Below are 18106 nucleotides of genomic sequence, written 5' to 3'. Positions count from 1 at the left end.
ATTCTGGTTGACATACTTCAGTTTCATTTTCTAGATAATTTCAGAAGCTGTGCTGTTGGTTGACCCAACAATCAGAGTTATTGTGAGTGCAGCCATGCTGAAGCCCAACAGAATGGTTTTTTTTGGGGGGGGGGGGGAGGGATGGATTTGGGGGAAAATTTAACCAATTCATGATATGTGGGTGGAAAATAATCAAATGCATGAACTCAAAAATATCTCCTTGTTCCTTTTGCCACAGGCCTAGACTTTTGAGAGCATAGAAGTACAAATCCTGTTACTTACAAGTGGTTGTAGCGTTTGTGAGTCACAGTGGATCAGAGCAGTTACAAACATCTTTTTGTTACAAACGTTTGTTTCAGACCAGTGCATCTTTTATGTAGGTTTAGGCTCAGTGCTTTTCAAGGAAGGTATATAATAGATGTCCTTATGGTGGATATTGAAGGAACAAGATGATATGCAACTTCTGTTATTCTCTTGTAGCTCTTTGTATCACTGAAATTCACATTTGTGGTATTAAAGCAGCAGCTGAAATTAAATATACAAACACACACACATATATACACATATGTATGTGTGTATAGTACAGTGTAAGATTGGTGAGTTTTAAAAAGATTGAATTGTGTTATACTAAAGAAGACTTATAAAGTCTATTCTTGCTTTTTACAGAGCTGTTTAGACTCCAGTCTCTTACCAAATGACTACATAGAAGAAATGTCAAATAAAAGTATATTATCTACTCTTTCTTAATGACAAAATTAATCTCTTTAACTTTCCCGTCGCAATTACGGGTATATAGCTTTCATTGTTTCATTCAATCTTCTAGACATTTTGTTACACTCTTAATGTACCATGGTATTTTTTAAAGGAACCGGTGTGACAGAGAGGATTACACTTTTGGAAAAACTGGGGAAAATTATTTCTTTTCCCTTAAAACTGATGTTCAGGATTAAAAGCAACTTCTTAGCAATTATGAGCTAAATGTTTCCCTCCTAGAAAAAAAAATATTTTTGTCTGTTTTTCCCCCTAGAAAAAAAATATATATTTGTCATATTCTATGCAAGGGATCAGAGAAACACAAGTAACAAGACATTTATCGAAAGAAAAGTTCTTATGAAAATTTCTTTAAAATAACAGCTGCCTTTGAAATATGTACCAAAGCCAGGAGCTAGTGATGTCTCCCTTGTCAATGCTATTTGTCTTCTAGACACCCGTGTGCCAGTAGAGCTCTTAAAAATGCAACATCACATAGAGGATGAGAAAACGTATTTTTTTTAATCAATCAATTAAAAAGTGCAATAGCAAGCGAGTATCGAAGCTTCCTCACTGTATTAGCATTCTGCCTGGTCTCCGTGGGGTGACATCTGTATTTTATAAGTATCAGTCCTTGATGATGCATACCATTTTTATTCTCTACCCTAGAGCTACAGTGAAAAACATGAGGAAATAAAAAATGTTTTTAATTTCATTCATTTTGAATCTTTTATTGCTTCTCCTGAACTAATAAAATTGAGTAAGTCCTGAAGAGCGCAGTCAGAATGCTTCAAGTCTGAAATCCCAGCTTCATATAACTTTCTCTGAAGGACTTCATGAGTCCTTGAGTCCCTGCGGTCTCTGGCTTCTCGTTGGCTCCCAAAATAGCAGATTCAAAGGTTGATCAGAAACGAAACTCTTGTGTGGAGACAACTCTCCCTCACTTGAACCAGAGGAGGGGTAGGGGCTGACCTTGAAGGGGTGGCTTAGGCCTTGGGCGCGTGGAAAGTTGAGGGTTTCAGTTGTTTCCTTGGGTGTTAATGTACTTGGTGTTCAATACAGAGAGTAGTCGCATTAAAATAAATACCTTGGGCGGTGCAGGACAGAAGTATAGACACAGTTATTCACATATATTAATAAGTTAAAAAAAATTTTTTATTATAATTGATATACAATATTGTATTAGTTTTAGGTGTACAACCCAGGGATTAGACATTGAAATAACTTACAAAATGATCACCCCAATAACTCTAGTACCTGTCCAATACCATACTTACAATGTTATAGACCAGGGGTAATCAACCTTTTTATACCTACCGCCCACTTTTGTATCTCTGTTAGTAGTAAAATTTTCTAACCGCCCACTGGTTCCACAGTAATGGTGATTTATAAAGTATGGAAGTAACTTGATAAAATTTATAAAGCAGAGTTACAGCAAGTTAAAGCATATAATAATAATTTCTTACCAAGTACTTTATGTCGGATTTTCGCTAAGTTTGGCAGAATAAATCTTTATAAAACAACTTACTGTAGTTAAATCTATCTTTTTATTTATACTTTGGTTGCTCCGCTACCACCCACCATGAAAGCTGGAAAGTCCACTAGGGGGCGGTAGGGACCAGGTTGACTACCACTGTTATAGACTGTTTCCTTGGGCTGTACTTTGCATCCCCATGACTGCTCTGTAACTACCAATTTATACTTCTTAATCCCTTCACCTTTTCCACCCAGCCCCCTAATCCTCCTCCTGTCTGACAACTGTCAAAATGTTCTCTTATCTGTGAATCTCTTTCTGTTCTGCTTACGTTTATTTTGTTTTGTTTTTTTTAGATTCCACATATGTATAAGGGAAATCATCTGGCGTTTGTCTTTCTCTGTCTGACTTATTTCACTCAGCACAATACCCCCTAGCTCCATGCATGTTGCTGTAGATGGCAGCATTACATTCTTTGTTTATGGCTGTCTATACGCACTTCTTTATCCACTCATCTACTGATGGACACCTAAGTTGCTTCCATGTCTTGACTATTGTAAGCAACACTACAATGAACATATGGATATATGTCTTTTGATTTAGTGTTTTGGGTTTCTTCAGATCAGTTCCACTTCAGAAGTGGAATTGCTGGGTATTCACGTATTTTAAGGTTAAAAAGAAAGACCATGCTATATAAAAGGAGAGAGAAGACAGAAAAATTAGAGAATATAAGTTTGACATCATCATTATTCTCAGTGATACCACCTGTGCCATGAATCAAAAGGAATCACAAAGAAAAGGCGCAGGATTGGACCCGAGAACTGCCATCCTTTGTACTGTTCTCCTTCTGCATGTTTGGATGAAATATGTAAATTTTAGGAGATGATGACAGGTAGGTTTCAAGAAGTTATAGTCCCATAAATTTTATCTATCTATCCCATCTATCCATCAATCCATCTTAGTAGGGCTGTGACATTTGTTAGAGGCAATGAGATTAACTGAGAATAATCCCACTATATTCAGATCCTCTATTGTGTAGGGCAGGGAGAAAGCATGCAGTCATATCTTTGAGGGTTCGGTGATTGCCATTTAAAATAGCTATCTTGCGTTTATGACCCAGAACAGTGAAATCTGTGCCTGGATAAATCCGCACAACTATCTCTAAAATAATACGTGTGTGTTTGTATTTAGTGTTTCCTCATTATTAAAAACAGAACGAAACCAGGACCCACCTGTAAGCCCCACAGAAATTCTACTAGACATTTAAAACGGGGTTTGGTTTCCTCACATTTATTCTTCTCTGGTTTTCTCTCTCTTTCTCTGTTTGGCTTTTTGCCATTCTTTCTGTTGCTTACTGTGTCATTTTGTTGTTTTGGTAGAAAGCTCTATAGGCAGGCAGCTGTGGTTGAGTTTCTGGGACTTGGCCAAGTCAGCTGACTTCTTGGAGCTTGAGTATTAGGCTGAAAAAAAAAATCAAACATCACTTTGGTATTGAAATTGTGGGGGCTAGATGAATCTGATTTCTGACCTCTGGCACAAATGGACTAGGCTGTCACTGTCGTTCAATTGCAGAATAAAGTGTCTTCATATCTGTACCACATGAACCCGATGTTTGATGACCTAGAGTCAAGCCATTGTTAGGGTTTCAGATGTGGCCAGTGTTTAACCTTCCGCAGTGACACTCTCCCGTCATGAATAGAGTGATTGTGTTACAGGGAGACAGCCGTCACTAGTGCTAAAATGTTGACTGGATCCCCCACCCCACCCCCTTTCTTTTTACCCCTCAGATTTTCTTCTCCTCAGACCCAGAGGGTGGAGAGTGGGTGGGGGGAGAGGCAGCATTGACACTTTTCTTTTTCTTTTTCTTTTTTCAGATTCAGAAGAGTAAAAAACCCCCCAAAACCAGACCTCAGAGACACTGAGAGAGGCTGCCAGTATCTCCCGTCCTTTTAGCTGAGCTCCATTCTCCTTCTCCTCCTTCTTCTGCCAAGACCCACCCCTGGGGACGCTGTGCAGCTCTCAAACACGAGCCCCGCACGGGGCTTCTCCCGTGCAGCTCCTCCCGGGAGAGGCGTCTGGGAGCTGCTTTGGGGTCTTAGGACTCGGCAAAACAACTTCAGGTGTCGAAGTCCCCGAGCAAGCAAAACAACTTCAGGTTTTGCATAAACAGAACCCCAACACGAAGGGACTTCTTCCAAATCCTTTGCTAGTGCCCTGGCTTTCAAGGCACCTGTCCGGCCGGATGGGGATGGACATCCCGGATATGCTGAGAAAGGCCTGAATCAGCCACACATACACCGCGACGGCCAGTCTGTTACTGTCAACGCCGTTTCTTTCAGTGTCGTGAGTGTTGCTCGGGCAGCAGGTGGCGGCGCATGCGCGGGCTCCCGTCCGTCAATGGTGGTTCATTCCCTGAGTCAGGGACGTGCTTTCTTCACCCGATTCCCTTCAGACTTAAAACCTGTTCCGATGCTTTTCATTTGTATAATACAAAATTCTTTTTGTTTTATAAAAAAAAAAAAAGATTGTTTTTCTGTAGCAATCTTTATCGGATGCTTAGTGTATCTGCGCATTCAGTCAGGTGAACGTGAATGTTGTCAGCTGGTGACCACGTTGCTCAGGCGGGAGACCCAGCGTTCTCACTGGGTGGCCTTGGGGGGCCCTCTTCTTTTAATATCTGTGCTCTGACTTAAATCACTCTGCTTTCTGTTCCGGGAAGTGTTGGAGGGCGTGTGTATCAGGGAGATGTGGCAGGTAGTTCTTATTTTAATCATCATAGGAGACGACTGATAGCACAAATAAAAATAAGAATAGCAGGTGTAGCCCAGGAAAGAAACTAAAGATGCAAACCCTGGAAACCAGGTCAGAATGGAGACCCAGTGGAGTGCTAGTGAAGTAATTTTGTGGGTCTAAATGCTGTGTGACTTGGATGGAACTGATTCTTAAAACGTGGTTGTGGTTCACACAGGAGTGTGTGAGTCCCTTCCCTGGGAGGCTCGCGAGGGGCGGGGAGGAGTGGGATTAGGAGCAGGAAGAGAGAGCGCCATGGGAGACCTAAGTGTATCTCCCCGCCCCAGCACATTTAATTTCTCCTTTTAAAAAGCACAAGAACAAACATTTAAAAACTCTTCTCATTACTCAGGCAAAATGTTGGTATTTTTTCCGACGGGAATAAGGAGCTTGTGGATGCCGTCTGCAGCGTCTCTGCGTGGCGGCGACGTTCCCCGGCAGAAAGATGGGAAGCGCTCTGGCGTTTAGAATGCTGCGCTGTTGGGGACGGACTTTGCAACAGGGGCAGCTCTGCATTTTGCCTGGGAGTCACGCACATTTTTCTGCAGTGTCCCCTTGCCTTCTTAATAGTGACCACGGCAGATAGTGCGGTCACAAATTCAAATCGGGCACAGCAGGTCAAGTCAACGAGCAGAGCAAGTCACAGCGATCAGAATTGTTGTGATAAAGAGCCGGTCAGCATGGGCCAGGCGTCAGGGAGGTAGTAAGGAACAGCAGGGCTGGTGAGGAATGAGAGGGCCCTGTCTCGGGTGGGGGAGGGGCAGGTCAGTTACAGGATTAGTGCTGTGTAGGAAGCAGGGTCCTAGATTAATAACGAAGGCTTTATAAGAACCGTCTCCGAACTTTGAAAGATTTGCCACTGATTCAGAAATTTATGAACACTGTACCGGTCAAAGAAAACTTGCCTGTGAGGTGCATTCCAGCCATGGGACATCAGTTTGCAAACTGTGCTCTTGGAGGGGGTCTGATGTGGCGTAGAGATGGAATACGTCCCGTGTGTTCTTGACCTTGGAACCTGAACCTTGAACCTTATTTCTAGTCTGTATTTTTGTACGCAGGGCTTAGCAAAAACCATTCAAAAGAGAGAGCCTACAGTTTCCCTTTTATACGCGAACAAGTAAGACTGAACATTATTTGTAAAAGAAAAAAAAAAAGACACAGGAATATAGCCATCTTTTTCTAGCACCAATAAGAATGAAAATGTTTTCCATTTGCTTTACGTCCTGAATGAGCTGAAAAGGAGCGGGGACAGAAGTCCATTCGGAACGGAAAGAACCGCTTGAACTTCTCGGTGTGGAAAAACGAAAGCTCATGGAGCCTTTACTTTCAGATTCTTAAAAAAAAGTTTTGAAAGGACACTGAGTGAAAAAGCAAAAGGATCTATTTTTTAAAAACACAAAATTATGTGTTTTTATGCTATGAATTGATACTGGAGCTGATAAACATGAATTTTATGATTCCGAGTCAAATGTTGACTGGAGGAAGTATTCCCAAAGCTCTGGCTCACTTTCTGTGGTCTTTGTGTTCTCTTGAAACGCCTTCCTCCAAGGTGAGCCATGATATGGGACACAGGTTCTCCCATGGCTCGAGCTGTGGCCTCTTATTCTGTGTCACACTGTCACAGAGAAGGCAGGGGCTTACACCCTGGAATTAAGAAGTGCCTGGTGTGTGGGGAAGGCAGTAGGACAGTCCCACTACAGACAAACCCAGTCCTACACGTCCCTGGGTGGAGAGGGACAAGTGGAGTTTGGGTTCCCATTTCACCAAACAGCTCTACATTAAACTTTTGTCAGTGTGGTCTGTTTCAGGGATGTCATGACCCACCATGATGGCTGGCGGGGGTAGGGGTGGGGTTCATTCCATTTCCCCTCTACCCCCACAACAACCTTCTTTGGGTTGTGAGCCCTACTAAATAGCTTATCGACTCACTTCTTTTCTTTTTTTTTTTTTTTTTTTTGTATTTTTCTGAAGTTGGAAACAGGGAGGCAGTCAGACAGACTCCCACATGCGCCCAACCGGGATCCACCCGGCACGCCCACCAGGGGGCAATGCTCTGCCCATCTGGGGCGTCGCTCTGTCACGACCAGAGCCATTCTAGCACCTGAGGCAGAGGCCATAGAGCCATCCCCAGCGCCCGGGCCAACTTTGCTCCAATGGAGCCTTGGCTGTGGGAGGGGAAGAGAGAGACAGAGAGGAAGGAGAGGGGGAGGGGTGGAGAAGCAGATGGGCGTTTCTCCTGTGCGCCCTGGCCAGGAATCAAACCCTGGACTCCTGCACACCAGGCCGACGCTCTACCACTGAGCCAACCGGCCAGGGCCTGTTTCTAACGCATTCAATTCTAACAGATTGTCATCCACCGTCCATCATTCTTGGAGCTTTTAAAGACTTATTTGAAAATATCTGACAGGATCCCAATAAGGGCCTGGTATATACTTAATAAAACAGTATCTGGGCCCTGGCCGGTTGGCTCAGCGGTAGAGCGTCGGCCTAGCGTGCGGAGGACCTGGGTTCGATTCCCGGCCAGGGCACACAGGAGAAGCGCCCATTTGCTTCTCCACCCCTCCGCCGCGCTTTCCTCTCTGTCTCTCTCGTCCCCTCCCGCAGCCAAGGCTCCATTGGAGCAAAGATGGCCCGGGCGCTGGGGATGGCTCTGTGGCCTCTGCCCCAGGCGCTAGAGTGGCTCTGGTCGCAACATGGCGACGCCCAGGATGGGCAGAGCATCGCCCCCTGGTGGGCAGAGCGTCGCCCCTGGTGGGCGTGCCGGGTGGATCCCGGTCGGGCGCATGCGGGAGTCTGTCTGACTGTCTCTCCCTGTTTCCAGCTTCAGAAAAATGGAAAAAAAATAAATAAAAAAAAAAAAAAAAAAAAAAAAAAACAGTATCTAAAGATTGCTGAGCCAGAGAATCATCTAGTGCACCTATTCACTTCATTTGCAAAATTAAAGCCATGATACTGCATGTCCCACCTGGAGCCATGCGTTTAGTTAATGCGAGAAATATAAAGTAAAGAGTGGACGAAGGGACGGAGACTAACTCAGCGATTCATATTTTGGGAGTAAAGACACTGGTCTTTTTGTATCACTTCTGCCGTGGATCACCTTTCTTTAGATAGATAATAATATATATATTTTCTCCTATTCTTAACATTTGATCAGAGACCTACTTACATGATAAGAACTACTTCTTAACATTCCTCATGGAATATGGGGGAAAACAAAAGAAAAGAAGTAGAAATATCTTTTTCTGATAGATAGAGAAGAGTCTGAGATTAAAGCCTATGTGTATAGAATTATGTCCCAATTAAAGGGACGTAGGGAATCCAGGAACATATTTTTTTCCAATTGGAAACTTCATTCTAATCCCAAGATCCCCAGAGTTTCCACCAGGAACTGCCGTGGGTTCACCACAACGCCGGGCACCCAGCCTTCAGGGGGCACATGGTCCAGCGGAATCCCACTGTCTACTTGTGAGCGCAAACTAAGAGTACATAGACCTGAAAATGTATCCAGCATCTTCCGTATGCCCAGCATGTCACTCAACGCTTGTGTTCTCAGTATGTGCGAATATACCCTCGTGACACAAGTAGCTTTCTGTCCGGGGTGGAAAATTACAGGTCATTTGGGGAAAATTGTCAGAGGCAAGTTTATAAAAAGATTTTAAAACACACACACACACACACACACACACACACACACACACACACACACACACAAACTGTTCCATGACCTTTGGATTTAAGAAAAACAACAAAATAAAACAGGATTTACCTGAAAATGCTCTTCCAAACCAGTCTTTCTGAAATACCAGAGGATTACTTATCATTCAGGTTGAAACATTTGAAAGCCCCAAATGGACTCTGTTGGAACGAGGAGGAGGTTCTCTCTGTGCAGCGTGGGGGACGCTGCTGCCCAGTTTTGCTTGGCCAGTGTTGTGGTCGGTCCAGCACTGAACCACGGCCAGGCTGGTCACTAAAGAACAGCATGTTGCAATTACGATGTGATATTGGATTTTACGTGTGAGTAAGTGGAAAGTAATGCTTGTCATTCATCAACACCGATGCATGATCCAAGGCCCTATTATCACTCAGAAAATGAACTTAATGGAAAAAATTGTACTGATCAACACACTATTTCGGTGAACTGTTCCCTCGAGAACCAAGAGGCACATGAGCTGCCAAGTTCAGGTTTCAGTCGCCCAGGTTTCTCCTCATCAGAGACGCTGATGGGCACAGAGGAGACTCTCGAATTAGGATGAAAACAGCCAGCTAGGACATTGGACAGAGTTCATCTGATAAGTGAATTCGGGTCCCGGGAGGTGAGAAAACTGGGAGTGCTCCTCCGGACGTTCCCATTGGACATTTTTACAAGACCGGATGCGCCGCCCGGAAAGTCGGCAATGAGCAAGAATTGCTTTCCTTGAAAGAACGTACTGTTTTTACGTAAAACGAGTGGGGTGCCGTGGGAAGCCTGGACTGAAACGTTCGTGAAAGTCAACTTAAACGCTATTAATTTCTGGTTATTTAACGAATGCTGTCCCCTACCCCCCAGCCTCGTTCGTTTTTCTTTAAAATATCAGCAGATGTGTTGGGAATGAATTTACATTTGTGTCTGGCGTCTGTGCCCAAGTGGAGATGAATTGAACACTAGCAAAGGCTGGCTTCCCTGGATGAACTTGGACCCAACCTTGACGAGGAACCAGGAGAAGCAAAGGTCCCTTCTGCTCATTCAGAGTGCACTGACTCAGTCTCCCCAGGGGAGACCTCACCGTCTCCGTGGGTAAATGCGGGCCGCAGCAGGCGGGCCAGCGTCCTTGTGGAGGCTCTCCGCCTTGTCAGCGTCAGCCAACCATTCCTGAACCTCACCCGTGTGTCTCCCTGGGAGCTGGCTTCTGCACCTGCAGGGGTGATTCTCGTTCATGTTGTGGTGCAGGATGACGCATTTAAATAAAGCCCATGAAAACCAACAGCTTTGCAGTGGCACATTGTTGTATAGTCTTTGCTTCTCTGCCATGATCTGTCTTGGGGTAGGGATTCAGGTACTAGTGTCCTTGGCCTCTAGGTATATGTGTGATGGCTCAGACATGTAGTCACACACCGGAAGACATAGATCTATATAGTAAAGACCACAGGTATTGTCCAGTAACTGATTCTTGAGGTAGAACTGTAGAGTATACATTTTCCTTTTTTTTTTTCTGGCTTTGATGATATTTTTATAACGGTTTTATATGCTGTAAAAAAAAAAAGATTTTTAAAAAATATTTGCTATTTTCATTTGTAGAGCTCGGTTAGGATTTTATCAGCTCAGGCGCCCTTTGGATAGCCAGATCGCTCCCCTCACCTAATTTAAGAGTCCTCTCTCTTTTTTTCATAGCCTTTCTTTCCTTTCTCCCTTCTTCTCTTCTCATGCTTATACCTTTAGGCAAATCCCTTCTTTTGCCCCTGGCCAGGCAAGCCATTCTGCTTGCGGTATTGATTTGCACAGGGGAACACAAGGAGGTGGGGAAAGAAACAAACACATCTTGTTGGGTGTAATCCACATGAAGGCACGTTGGCTGACAAGGGGAGGGAGGAGTAGACCAGGAGGAGGGGACAGATGGGGAAAAGGAAGCAGGAAAAGGGAAACCCCCATGGGAACTCGGTGGCCCAAAGCAAGGTGAGTCACTTCGAGGCTGATGTAATGTTATCTTCCTCTGTGGACAGCAAGGTTTTTTGCTGTTACGGGGTTTTCTCCTCTCTGGGCTCTCAGCATCGGGGTGTACCCCCTCCTAACAAAGGCACTGGCCATCTGCGAGTGGGTGACTCAGCTCACCGCCTCAGCCTTGGGTTTTGCTGGCGTTCAGCTGGGTTTGTGGGAGCTGTCTGGATTCGTATCAGAATGCTTAACAGGATCCAAAAGAGGGAGGCAGGCAGAAACAAAACCCCAGGCCTCCGTTCCAGCCGTGCCAAGTGGATAGCTCTTTGGAGGAAGAAGGAAGGGATTTCTGGATGCGTTCTCAGAATGCTCTTCCAAAAGGGAAGATGGTGACATGGACTTCTCTCTATTTTACGGCAGTGAGGGAACACACTTCCGTGACGTGAAATATGTTCCAAGTAGATAAAAGGCAGGTTGCAATTTGCATTTATATATCGAAGGGCAAGAGAGTGGCCATCCACTCTAAAGAAGAATGTTTTGTTCCCAAGGATGCTGGTTTGTAGTGAAACCAACTATTCAGATGCCATAGCATTACATCTCCAAATGCAAAAATAAATCATAGGGATTCGTGTAAAACAGAGCATGCTAAACAGCTCTCGATAAATGATGTGTTTCTTGTAAATCTTTATTGCACAGATGAGGCTGACAGGTCCTCGTTGTATAATTTCCCATCATCAACCAGTAATGAATAAGTACTTGTATGTTCTTCTGATTACCAAATAAAAACAATGAGTTAACCTCTCGACTGGAACTTGAAAAATGAAAAGGCTGCTTGTTCTTTTAATGTTTCTCATTGTTCTCTATGTCCCATCCCAGATATGAGGCTGTACAAACTTAATAATCCTTCTCATTCGTATTCCTCCAAACACTATGTAATACCCAGGTACCGAGTGCTCTGGTGCACACGCTGTGTATATATACACAGTGTATCATGCACGTCTCATATGATCTTTTGTGAGGTGAATGGGTTATCAGAAGCTCCTTAGAGGCATAAGAAATGTCAGCATTCATGGAATTAGGCTGGCTTCCATATGTTCACCTTTCTTCTGAGTGCCATGATATTATGATTTTATAGTTCTCCCATGCTAGTTTTTGAATTCCAGACTTTTTTTTTTTCTTGCTCCTTTTCTTGAAAAGTCTACCTGTGAAATAAGGAGTCTGAGTAGGGAAAGAACCTTACCTGTGCTTATGGGCACACAAGTGGTTTACAAACTGACCGGCTTGCCTCCTTCAGACCACCACTGATAGGGAGACCCCTAGTGGTGATGGTGTGTATTACACAAATACTACCCTCTCTGGGCGACATGGGTTGACCCTGTTGACTGGATTGTTACTCTGACAAATGGGATTGTGATGTTCCCTCAAAGCAGCTGTGCTTACCATGCATTAAGATACGTTTTTACAGTTTTTTGTTGCCTGACCTGTGGTGGTGCAGTGGATAAAGCGTCAACCTGGAATACTGAGGTTGCCAGTCTGAAACCCTGGGCTTGCTGGGTCAAGGCACATGTGGGAGTTGATGCTTCCTGCTCCTCCACCTTCTCTCTCTCTCCCTTATCTAAAATGAATAAAAATATTTTCTTTCCGAAAGAAAAAACACTACTTGTTTTGAAAAATATCAAGAAGTATGATAAAACTAAAATCAGTTGTATTACTCCATCCAAAGCTAATTCACTGTCAGATCTTTACAGTATTTCCTTATGGTCTTTTGCTATGCAGTTTTACACAATCAAGCCCATATAGTACAGTATAGTTAATTTTGTATTATGATATTTTTCTCCATATAACATTAGCTTGTTAGCACTGTCTCATTAAAAAAAACAAAAACAAACCTCTTTATTAATGTAATTTCAATAGCAACATAATATTTTGTTTTGTGACTCTAGCACAGTTTAATTAACCACCTCTCTTTTGGACAATTACGTTAGGCACTGTCATTTCTGACAGTTGTAAATAGCATGCGTCACAATGGAGCTCTTTGTACATAAGGCTTTATCGACTTTCTGAATATCTCCACTGGAAAAAAATTCTTAGATGTACCATTACTGGGTCAGAATTATACTGTGAATATTTTTTCAGACCTCTCCTTCTTATGCCCAATTCCAAAACACACTCAAATATCAGAACAGCCATCTTTAAGCCGCACACAATGTCGCATGTCTGAATAGCCCTTGTGGTTTTGATCCTTGTCCTCTGTGCTGATAGAGATCACATCACACAAAAGCAAGGATAGAATCGATGGTGGTTTAATCATGGAGGAAAAACACTCCTCACGACTGCCTATGCCAGGGGTCCCCAAACTACGGCCCGTGGGCCACATGCGGCCCCCTGAGGCCATTTATCCGGCCCCCACCGCACTTCAGGAAGGGGCACCTCTTTCATTGGTGGTCAGTGAGAGGAGCATAGTTCCCATTGAAATACTGGTCAGTTTGTTGATTAAAATTTACTTGTTCTTTATTTTAAATGTTATATTTGTTCCCGTTTTGTTTTTTTACTTTAAAATAAGATATGTGCAGTGTGCATAGGGATTTGTTCATAGTTTTTTTTTTATAGTCCGGCCCTCCAATGGTCTGAGGGACAGTGAACTGGCCCCCTGTGTAAAAAGTTTGGGGACCCCTGGCCTATGCCATTTTGACTTGTGTACGGCTGGCAGACGGCTCTTCGGGAAGCACCAGCAGGTTGGAAGCCCTCCGCACTCACAGCCATTCCACCGCCCTAAGCAGACCGTGGCCTCTGGAGGCTGTTGTGGTGTTGAGGCTGTAAAGGGTCAGAAATGACGACTTGTTCTGAGGCAGCAGGCAATGGCTTGATGATGTCCGCCACACCCCAAGTGGAACGTAGACATGTTGGTAGATTGCTTAGCAGTAGTGATCAAAGCTGGTGAATATCACTCAGGCCGGCACTGTGATATGGATACAGGGAGGGGTTGAAAATGCCCTACGGTAGGCTGACGGACAATTTTCCTACTTTAGTCTTTCAGTAGCCATTTCTGCCAGTGGGTTCGGGGCCGTTATAACAACATTGCTGTTGTTGGGGTGTTACTAACAATGACACATGGTCTCCAGGGCTCTTAAATCACACCCTTTCCCAGCAGGCTTGGGCTTGGCGGTGCAACCCCATTGGGCAAAAGGGAAATTATTTGAGGTTAAGCTGCAAATCACTGGCGTTGTTGAGTGCTAACCGCACGTCCAGAGCCAGCCTTGCTTGTCATTTCCATCACTGTCCTCTTTTCCAGAGTCTTAACGATTTGCATGTATTGCCCTTTGGCCGAACCAGCCAAGGACATTCATTTGAAATATCTGAAAGCTATTAATTTGTCAGAAGATACTTCCGGTCCCACAAGCCGCGGTGATGACATTCCTGCCCCGAGCTGACTGATTGGGTTGTTTACTCTTTGGACATTCATATGCCGTGGGTCAAGGACGATGTAATTCATGACCTTGAAATGCTTTTCTCCCAAAAATGACATATTAGATACACACACACACACACACACACACACAATCTTTCTTTTGACTGTAAACTAAATAACAAACACTACATTGTACTGCACAGTTGGACAAGCATTTTCACATGTGTACTTGACCCTCACAATTACATCCCAAAATTGATGTTTTTAGCTGACACACTGATGTAGTTGTTTATTCATTTTCATTTTATCGATCTCATTTGTAAAATGTTTCAGAATTTTAAGTCACCTATGTTGAATCAATTGAAAAATGTACGGAAGCAGAATAAAGCCCGCAGCCGCTGAGTGAGGGTGGACTGCGCAGCCCCGGGGTGCAGCCCTGGGCACATGTCTGTATGCCGTGGTGCAGGCTGGGAGGCCTCCCAGTTCCCAGCGTGAGGTCATAAATTAGATCCGAGTTTCCTGGAAACCTAAATAAAAATGAAAAGAAGGCATTTGCAGAATTCACATCACTCCATGAGGACAATGCTCACCAGTTGTTCAGAAGAAAGAACGTTTCCCTGACGCCCTGATCTGCCTTCTGAGTGTGGTGCTTTTTACCCAGGAACTTTTAAAATGCCCAAGCCTGGGCCCCACTCCAGTTAAAACAGCCTTTCTCGGGGGAGGTCCTGGGTATCAGCATATATATATATATTTTTTGTATTTTTCTGAAGCTGGAAATGGGGAGAGACAGTCAGACAGACTCCCACATGCGCCCAACCGGGATCCACCCGGCACGCCCACCAGGGGCGATGCTCTGCCCACCAGGGGGCGATGCTCTGCCCCTCCGGGGCGTCGCTCTGCCGCGACCAGAGCCACTCTAGCGCCTGGGGCAGAGGCCAAGGAGCCATCCCCAGCGCCCGGGCCATCTTTGCTCCAATGGAGCCTTGGCTGCGGGAGGGGAAGAGAGAGACAGAGGAAGGAGGGGGGGTGGAGAAGCAAATGGGCACTTCTCCTATGTGCCCTGGCCGGGAATCGAACCCGGGTCCCCTGCACGCCAGGCTGACACTCTACCACTGAGCCAACCGGCCAGGGCCAGCATATTTTCTTTAAAACTCCCCTAGGTGCTTCTACTGTGTAGCCAGGATTGAAAAACACTGACAGTGAGTTCCAAGTCAACTCACGGAGATCTACATTAAATCCCAGGGGGAGTTCTGGGTGTCCCGGGGCCAGGGCCGCCTGAAACAGCTGAGCCGGCTGGAAGCTGGTCTGGACATGCATCTTCTAGCTCCAGTTCTGATGTTTGCCTGGGGAATGGAGCAAGGACAGGCTGAGGGTTTTAGAAATGGGAACTGAGCTAAAGTGAGTGTTATTCTTCACCACGTGGAACTTTGAGTACCGTGGTTGGTAATTCAGTGGTTGCAGAGCGGAAAATGATTTCAGGAGCACAAGCTCAGTGATCTGGGAGCCGGTGGGACTCAGAACCTAGCCACCCCCCCCCCCATGGTCCACGGTGCCTCCCCAGGGTCTGGAGAAATCATAGACAGGTTTACTTCTGCATCTCTGCCTGCTACCTGCCCATGACTCACGATTAGGAAAGGCGCTGATGGGCTCTAGCCTTTCCTGATACACTGGGCGTGTCGTCAAGCATACAGAGAACATCACACCATTTCCAGAAGACTTGCTGGTCTATTTTTCCACGGATCCACCACCCTCAGAGCCTTCTGCTTCACTCAGTGTCTACGAAGAAGGTACCAAGAGGATAAAAAGCTGCCGCATGGAAAAGCCACCATGTAGATCCATAGTAGGTGACTAAAAAAACTGCACCAAGCATTCCTATAAAAACAGGTGGTCACCCCGAAAGCAGGTGGGCACTGGGTGCTTTGCTCACACAGGCAGTATTACATTTGACCTCCGCTTCCTGAGAGTGTCCGTGCAAAGCAGGGTGCCGTGTTCCCCCATAGTTAGATGAAGAAAAGGACATTTCTATCACATGAGGTTTTCCAAGCCTGCCTGAAGTCCAGAACCAGCTGAGACACTCGGGAAGCATCCCGGCTCCTCTGGCCCTTCCAGAAATGCTGGCTCATTGGTGCTTGGTTGGCATGATCATCTGGTTTGGTTTTCCTTTTTGTTCAAATAATTGCTCCATGGTTTTCTTAGCCTTGGTCCAATCTGGGATGACCAAGCTGGAAGAAAAACCTAGAAATCAAGTTAATATACTTGATGTCTAATGGCGAGTAAAGGGACAAAGCAGAGACGAACCCATGATTCCTGGCTTGTAAAGTCAGAGCTCTCCCCTCCGCAGCAGGATTTTTTTGCCCTGGGGCCACGTTAGAATCCTCTAGCTGTAACAGGACCAATGCTGGAGCTCCACTCGGGTACTCTGAAAATGGAGGCACTCAGGCAACTGCGTGTGGAGCGTTTCCCTGGAGATTCTAGATGCAGCCCTGCTCAGTGCTGTGTTGGCCCCTGACATTCCAACCTGTCAACCAGGAGGCTGAGAATGACCTTGTGCACAGGTGTAAAAGGCTGTTCTCCTGGATTTTCTGGACCATGGAATAGGTGTTGCTCTTACAACCTCACCCAATCTCCTTCTACACGTTTCCAGACCCAACTTTTTGGATCATTTGATAACATCTCAGATAAGTATTCACCTGTCCGGAAGTCTGCCCACAGTCCTACTTTTGCTTACCCTCTTTTTCTTCTTTGCAGGTACGAAGAAGCATGCTCATGGCTCCCCTGCCCCCAGCACCAGCTCCACAAGTCGCCTCACCTTGCCAGGTGAGTACATGGCATTGTGCCGTGGTTTTAGTGTGACCACAGACAACAGAGAGAACCTCTTCCTCAGGGGTTGCGTTTAACAGTTGATAAACTGGGAACCTGGCCCCTTATTTCTCCAGTCTCCTCCACGTGATTAGAGAGCCTCTGTCATCCATCTACCTCTGTGAAGTTCCTATAGGAATGGCCATAATATATCCATCTGTGGTTCCCAGGCTCTTCTTGCCGATGGAAAGAATAGAATCTTGTTCTTCCTTAATGTTCATCTGGGCATGTTTTGGAAGTATTCCTTTGAGAGACAGATGGTGCAGGGAAATATGAGTATGAGCCTTTGGTGAGAGAGACTTGGGTTCAAATCCCACCTCAGCCATATTCCAATTGGGTAAGCTCACTATACTTATGCCGCTTCTTGCTTACGACTTAAGTATAGTTCTCATAGTGGGGGTGCTCATAGCTCACCTCTACCTTGGGAAATGTGGAAGTCATGCACAATCTATGTTGGGTCCCATCTGATATTGGCAGGAAATTTCAAGCATTCATGATGATTCTGGATAACCACTATTTAATCGGAGGGACCCCTATTGGTCATTCTGTCTCTGTGCTGTGGCTTACGTTCTCTACCACAATTTGATTTTTACAAGTAGAGCTTGCAAAAACACGGTTGTTTGGGGTGGGGGGCAGGGGAAGAGAAGTTATAAAAGGCAAGGATAAATATAGTAGAAAAATAATAAATTATAAGGAAAAATGTTGCCAATGCTACCCCTCAGAGATAACCAAGGTTACCTTCCCTTCCGGTCTTTATTAGGTACTTTTTTCCTAGAGTGGGATTATACTCTACATGAAATTTTATTTCATCACTTTTAAAATTTACCATTACATTATGAGGTGTCCCCTCGTGTTATTAAATATTTAAAAAATATTTTAGTGCTTGACTAACATTTCATATGATTAATTTATACTACAGTTATATGTGGATTTTTGACTGTGTGGGAAGTGGGCACCACTAACCCTGGTGTTGTTCAAGGGTTGACAGTATATCCATTGATATTTTGCCATTAGTGTAGCTTGCATTTTTGTTATTCTGAATAACCTCACAGTCTTGTGCATAAATCTTTCTATGGGTTGAGGACAGATTCCTATATATAGGATTATTAGCTCAAAGAATATGTACATATTTAGGTTTCTAACACATGATAGTCAAAGGAATTTCCAGAAAGGTGGTATGATTTTATACTTTCAG

General features: G+C 44.7%; 1 protein-coding gene across 15 annotated transcripts in view; it reads left to right on the top strand.

Moving 5' to 3' along the window:
* The window catches only part of PDE1C (phosphodiesterase 1C), a 458978-nt gene that overhangs the window by 427577 nt on the left and 13295 nt on the right, over nt 1–18106 (top strand). For 13 of the 15 annotated variants that reach the window (XM_066238369.1, XM_066238368.1, XM_066238367.1 and 10 more), the window contains one exon: nt 16801–16869. In XM_066238369.1, the coding sequence (XP_066094466.1) occupies nt 16801–16869 (69 nt within the window). Of the gene's footprint in view, nt 1–4098; nt 6175–16800; nt 16870–18106 lie in introns of those variants that run through there. The other 2 variants (XR_010726522.1, XM_066238374.1) reach the window with 2 other exon arrangements.

This window comes from Saccopteryx bilineata, chromosome 7 (genome assembly GCF_036850765.1).
Source record: "Saccopteryx bilineata isolate mSacBil1 chromosome 7, mSacBil1_pri_phased_curated, whole genome shotgun sequence".
In the NCBI taxonomy this organism is placed as follows: Eukaryota; Metazoa; Chordata; class Mammalia; order Chiroptera; family Emballonuridae; genus Saccopteryx; species Saccopteryx bilineata.
Note: the sequence above shows the minus strand (reverse complement) of the source record. Positions and strands in the feature narration are given on the sequence as shown.